Source organism: Squalius cephalus (assembly GCF_949319135.1).
Source record: "Squalius cephalus genome assembly, chromosome: 20".
NCBI lineage: Eukaryota > Metazoa > Chordata > Actinopteri > Cypriniformes > Leuciscidae > Squalius > Squalius cephalus.
In genome coordinates, this window is record NC_137141.1 from 34,147,359 (window position 1) to 34,154,858 (window position 7,500).

At 38.0% G+C, this 7,500-nt stretch overlaps 1 protein-coding gene across 1 annotated transcript in view; it reads right to left on the reverse strand.

The window, feature by feature from the left end:
• akt1 (v-akt murine thymoma viral oncogene homolog 1) overlaps positions 1-7,500 on the reverse strand; it is a 66,743-nt gene that overhangs the window by 15,609 nt on the left and 43,634 nt on the right. Inside the window, exons 6-9 of the mRNA XM_079852561.1 lie at positions 6,676-6,807; positions 4,261-4,326; positions 2,024-2,092; positions 1,817-1,942 (exon numbers count right to left, since the gene is read on the reverse strand). Coding sequence (XP_079708687.1) covers positions 1,817-1,942; positions 2,024-2,092; positions 4,261-4,326; positions 6,676-6,807 — 393 coding nt within the window. The remainder of the gene's footprint in view (positions 1-1,816; positions 1,943-2,023; positions 2,093-4,260; positions 4,327-6,675; positions 6,808-7,500) is intronic.

The following is a 7,500-nucleotide window of genomic DNA, read 5'->3' on the forward strand; positions in this document are numbered from 1 at the left end:
AATAAAGCACATAAACAGCGCCTGAGATCATCATCGCCACACTTTGTGTTTGTTGTTCCAGCGCGACGTCACAGAAAAATAGAAACCGTTTCTAAAATAGTATCGTCGCCTGTCGCCGTCGCGGCTGGTTAGGACAAACACTCTCAATAACATGGAGAAGAGGCTTTTATCGCGTGTTGCGGTGCGTGTTAGTCTGGCTATCACCAGACCAAGCTCAATCTTTTAAGACTGAACATTAGTCAATTTGTCAGCGTTACCCGCCACAGTTGAGCTTTACCCGCATTTGGCGGGTGTTAATTTCACACCCTGACTGGACCAAACAAACACCAGGGGGCGATCGAGACGCTCTGGCTTCACTTTTCACGACACGCTTGTGTTAATATCAGCACTCCTCACAGTCACCTGGCAGCTGTAGCTCACACACACGTGGCCAGAGGCCCGAGAACACAACGCTAGTCAGCACAAACACCCGTCCTGCTACACACGCACTTTCACATGAACCTGAGCGGCCCGAGCCGAGAGAGGAGAGGAGAGGAGAGGAGGAGAAACGAAGAGAAAGCAAAACACGGGTTGTTCTGCTGACCTACAGTATCATCATCTGGACGGGTCAGAGAGACTCACAACATCACACTGCACTGTTACAGGGACACACACACACACACTAACACACACACACACACTAACATCTGATGTAATTTACACACTCAGGATTGTTTGCCGAGGCTGTGGATTACGCACTCAAACACACACACACACACACACACACACACACACACACACACACACACACACACACACACACACACACACACACACACACACACACACACACACACACAGTCACACTCAAACACACACGCACACACACAGTCACACTCAAACACACACACACACACACTCACATACAATCAAACACACACACACACACACACACACACACACACACACACACACACACACACACACACACACACACTTACTCACTCACTCAATCTCACACACATACACACACACGCACACACACGCACACTCACACACAATCAAACACACACACACACACACACACACACACACACACACACACACACTCACACTCACACTCACACTCACACTCACTTACTCATTCAAACTCACACACACACACACACACACACACACACACACACACACACACACACACACACACTCTCAAACACTCACTCTCTCACACACACTCTCAAACACTCACTCTCTCTCACACACACACTGTCACACACAAACACACTCACACACTAAAACACATACACACACACACACACACAAACACAATCAATCACACAATCAAACACACACACACACACACACACACACACACACACACTAAAACACATACACACACACACACACACACACACACACAATCAAACACACACACACACACACACACACACACACACAATCAAACACACATACAATCAAACACATACTCTCAAACACTCACTCACTCAGTCAGTCTCACTCAGTCTCACACACACACTCAAACACACACTCAAACACACTCACAAACACTCACTCACACACACACGTTCGTTGACGACCTTTTATCCATGACTAAGAACGAGACGACACCAACCTCATTAAACGATAACTGTGACGAAACAATCATGCAAAATTGTTGACATAAGAAAACAAAAATGTAGCGATTTTTTTTTTTTTTTTTTACCAAAATCACTTCATTTTTGGTCGAATAAAATAAAAGAGGAAACACCACAAGCCGAGCTACAGCTATAATAACTTTTGGTTTGACAGTATGTGAAATGAGCCGGTGACCCCTGACCTTCAGGTCCCTGTAAACCACGTTCCGCTCTGAGTGCAGGTAATCCAGCGCACACACGATCTCGGCCCCGTAGAAGCGCGCTCGGTCCTCCGAGAAGACACGGTCCCGGGACAAGTGGAAGAAAAGCTGCCGGAGGGAATGAACACAGGAACGTTTATAACCGTAATGATCATGTGAAGCCGTGGTCTGAGAAGATCTGAGCCTCACCTCTCCTCCGTTGGCGTACTCCATGACGAAACACAGCCGGTCGTGGGTTTGGAAGGAGTATTTCAGACCCTAAACATGCCAAATCATTCACATTAATACAATTAATGGTAACACTTTATTTTACAGTGTCATTGTTACATATGTTACATGTACTTACCATAGTAATAACAGTAAATTATGCATCATTACATGCAACTAACCCTCAACCAAACCCTAATCCTACCCTAACCCTATAGTAAGTACATGTAGTTGCTTAATATTACTCAGCACTTAAATATATAATTACACTGTAACAATGAAGTGTAACCCAATTAACAATGTATTAAACAATTATATGAAATATTAATGATAAAGACATTCAATGACACATGCAAAAAGTGCTGTATATTGCAAATATGCACTATAAAAAGTACAAATATTGTGAAATGACAGTCAAAAATGATCGCTATAGGAATTTAATGGGGAATAAGACGTTTTTACCTTAAATTTTTGAACATTTGTACTTCAATTCAACGTTTCAAACTAAAAAATTCTACATTTTTGACAAAGTTGATGATGTCTAAATGGGTCTCAATAGACAAATGCAAACCTAATAAAAGTAAGTAATTATGTCTGAAAACACTTCTCAAGTAACTATATTGCACAACCCTGTTAATATATTTATAAATAGGGCCTCACAGATATCTAGCGGTTACATCATGATATTACAAAAGATTTTCATTACTGTTTTCCATCCAACAGTGTATTAAATAATTATGCACAAAAGCTATGTTTTTCCTCATTTAATAACATATGCAAAAAGGGCTGTATATTGCATATATGCTGTATATAAAAAGTACAATTATTGTGAAATGACAGTCAAAAATGATCACCTTAGGAAATTAATGGGGAATAAGATTTTTTTTTTTTTTTTTACGATAGTAAGACGAAGCAAATTTTTGCATATTTGTACTCAATTCAACATTTCAAACAAAAAAATTCTACATTTTTGACAAAGTTGATGATGTCTAAATGGGTGTCAATACACAAATGCAAACCTAATAAAAGTAAGTAATTATGTCTGAAAACACTTCTCAAGTAACTATATTGCACGACCCTTAATATATTTATAAATAGGGCCTCACAGATATCTGGGAATAAGACTTTTTTTTTTTTTTTTTTACGATAGTAAGACAAAGCACATTTTTGCATATTTGTACTCAATTCAATATTTCAAACAAAAAAAACCTAAACTTTTGACAAAAAGTTGCAGTTGAAAGGAAACTTCAACTAAATAGATATCACTCAACCTTTTACTAGCCAAGTTAAAATGACTTATTTACTTTGTTACTTTCACTTAACTTAGTTAAGTAGCGTTTACTTAAAAAAGGGTTAGTTCACCCAAAAATGAAAACTCTGTCAGTAATTACTCGCCCTCATGTTGTTCCAACCCCGTAAGACCTTCGTTCATCTTCAACACAAATTAAGATATTTTTGATTAAATCTGAGAGCTGTCTCACTCCTCCATAGGCTTCTAAGGGACTGAAACTTGCTGGCCCAGAAAAGTTATTAAAGACATCGTTAATATAGTCCAAGTGACTCCAGTGGCTCGATCTTAAGTTTATAAAGCGACGAGAATACTTTTTATGCGCAAAAACAAACAAAAATAACGACTTTATTCCACTTTTCATTTCCTTCTCTCTGGGCCTCGGGTCTTTTCACGTAGTGTTTAAGCGCAGCGCATCTGTGTTGCACGTCACCACGTAGGCTCACTATTGTGATGCCTAGAAGCCTATGGAGGAGTTAGACAACTCTCAGATTTAATCAAAAATATCTTAATTTGTGTTGAAGATGAACAAAGGTCTTACGGGGTTGGAACAACATGAGGGAGAGTAATCACTGACAGAGTTTTCATTTTTGGGTGAACTATCCCTTTAAATGTGAAATTTACTTCAAAAATATGAAAAAAAGAAAAATTAAGTAAATTTAACTTGATTTTGTTCAGTGTTGTACTGGAAAACAACACTAAAATAGCAAGAAAGCAAACATGTTTTGCAGTTTATGATCCAGGAGGAGACGTTTGCTATTTACTGGTGAAGGAAGTGGAAACGGGCGACATTATTCAAACTGAAGAAGAAGCTTGAACTCTTCTAAGAGGCTTTGTGTGGATGGGTAAACAGAGGCAGACGTGCTTGAGATGAGAGGGTATTGAAGAAGACGAAGAAGAAGAAGAAGAGGAGATCATGAGAGTCTCTCACCGTCAAGAAGGGGTGTTTGGAGTTCTGAAGCACACGGTTCTCTGTGAGTGTGTGAGCCACTTCATCCTGAAACACACATCAGTCTTCAACACGTCAGAATAACAGTGGTGTTGAACCCGCACACATGTAAGTATGGGAATGATGATTAAACATGACAAATCAAAAAACTCAAACAACTTTTGAGTTTTGCTTGGAGTGAGATTTAGGAGGGGGGGGGGGTGTAAAAAAAAAAATCTTGCATCACAATAAGAGTATTGTGATTGTCAAAACATTTTAGTAACTAAACTGAATTTTATTAGGTTTAGTGACAACATGTTACAATGTTTATATGGCACAATTTCTGGTAAGCTACGTTTTTTTTTTTATCAAGGTCAAGGTAGCATTTATTGTCTCCCTTAGGAGAAATCTGTTTTAGATTATGGAAACTGCTACCACATCAAGACATAACACATATAACATACAACATATAAAATGAAAATAAAAGTAAAACACATTCCAGTCCCAAAATCCTACATCATAAAAACAATACATTTATTATTGCATATACAAGATAGGCGTTAATTTTTCTCAAGAAAAAAAAAAAATCTCACCTAATGCTGTAAACATACAGAGAGCCCTATCAGCTGGTAGTATTATTTAAAGGAACACTCCACCGTTTTTTCATATTAAACTGTGTTATTCCCTTAACTAAGACGAGTTGATACATACCTCTCTCGTCTCAGTGCGCGCACTCAATCGCTCTGGCACGCGGCGACACTTTGATAGCACTTAGCTTAGCCCAGTTCATTCATTAGAGACCAAACAGAGATGAAGTTAGAAGCGACCAAACACCTCCACGTTTTCCCTATTTAAATACAGTTACACGAGTAGTTACACGACCAAGTGTGGTGACACAAAATAAAACGTGGCGCTTTTCTAAGCGGGTAAAAAGGATAACTATAATGTATGGCGGAATAGCACTGGGAGCACTTCGACTCGGCGCAGTAAAAAGTCACGCCTGAAAAATCCTCTCCCCCTCTCCCTCTCACTTCTGTCATTAAAACCAACGAGACTTTTTACTGCGCCGAGTCGAAGTGCTCCCGAGTCCCAAGTGCTATTCCGCCATACATTATAGTTATCCTTTTTACCCGCTTAGAAAAGCGCCACGTTTTATTTTGTGTCACCACACTTGGTCGTGTAACTACTCGTGTAACTGTATTTAAATAGGGAAAACGTGGAGGTGTTTGGTCGCTTCTAGCTTCATCTCTGTTTGGTCTCTAATGAATGAACTGGGCTAAGCTAAGTGCTATCAAAGTGTCGCCGCGCGCCAGAGCGATTGAGTGCGCGCACTGAGACGAGAGAGGTGTGTATCAACTCGTCTTAGTTAAGGGAATAACACAGTTTAATATGAAAAAACGGACAAGTGTTCCTTCAAGGTTAAAAATAATTTAAATTAAATAATGCATTTTTTATTACAATAACAACTTTATTTAATGATATAAGTAAAAATATAATAAATATGTAATATAGTACACATATTTAGCAAAATACTCTCTATATCTCTTTTTTTCTAGCCAACTAACGTGCTATAGCCTATTATGGTCATTAAATGGCTTTCCTGAGGTAAATGTTGTGTTCTCCAGCTGTTTTATTGACCCCTTTGTTTGATTGATTGGTCGATATTATCTATGAGGAATACACATTTCGGTAAGTTGTACTGTTTCTTTCAACATTGTTCATTCGTGTTTATTTACTATATTAGCTAACGTTAGTAGAGATGATCGGTTCACGTGCCGCTAGCGATCTGTCACGTCACATTTACAAGCGCCAAAACGGTATTTATTGTTTCAATTTCGTAATAAAATTGACAAAATCTGAGAGCTGAGATTATTTTTTAATCATAAGTAACCTGCTCCGTCTAGTCTGTCGGTCTCCGTGTCCTCTTTGCTTCGCGATTTTTCTGTGCGTGAGAAAATGGATGTGTGGCGTGAGAGTGTGTGAAAAGTCTCAATCGCGTGAGTCTCGCGGTCTAAATAACCAAACTAACAGCCTAAGCCTGACAGAACACTTTCAGCATTTTTATTTACTATATTTATAAATGCACTGTAAAAAATATTCTCATGATTTGTTATCACAACATTTTTTCTTTTGCCAAAATTAACATTGATCATTTATGTGGTTCAGATAACATAATATTTCGAGTTTCTGTTGAATAAACCAATCTCCTTCACTGTATTAACTATTTTTTTTAATTTCATTGAACGTAAAATTTGAAGGCAACCAGGTTACTTACTTTTTTAAGTTAAACCAACAATATTTTTTTTACAGTGACTAACTAAAGGAGGCTTTGTCATTTATTAGCTCACACACTCCAGCAAACACACTCAGAAGTCAAATATTTCTCAGTTGTGTTATATTTTTCCAGCTGTTACTCACTTTGGCCACAATCACTTCTTTCTTGAGGATTTTCATGGCGTAATATTTTCCCGTTGCTTTTTCCTTCACCAGAATCACCTTCCCAAAAGTGCCTTTTCCCAGGAGTTTGAGGTATTCAAAGTCATGCATAGTCTGAAACACACACACACACACACACACCAGCTGTCAGCAGACAAACACCTGCACGAGTTACACTCAAAAATACTGACACGACACTGACGGGACGGATCTGTGTTTGACCTTTGAACTTCTGCAAATGCCACGGATGCCAGAAATGTGAGCGTGGGAACTGATGTTTGATACAGAGCGAGTGCACAACGGTCCTCATGCTGACATTTCATATACAAACTAATGAGGTTCTTTTGCTTAAGACAAATCAATTTGGACACATTAAGCGTTTAGGTTTAAAACACGTTAACCCTATTGTAGTCTTTGGTCATTTAAAGTCCCCCTGTGGGGAAAATCCAGCTTTTAATGTTGTTTATATGTCTGTGTGGTGTTTTTAATATGCTTTAAGAAGGGCTGTGAAACGATTAATCGCGATTAATCGCATCCAAAAGAAAAGTTTGTGTTTACATAATATATGTGTGTATACTGTGTATAATTATTTTGTATATATAAATACACACACATGCATGTATATATTTAAGAAATATTTCCTTATATATATCGTGTATATATATATATATATATATATATATATATAATTTGTATTTTATATAAATATACAGATTTTATATATAAATAAAAAAAATCTTAAATATATACATGCATGTGTGTGTATTTATATATACTAAATAATTATGCACAGTACACACACATATA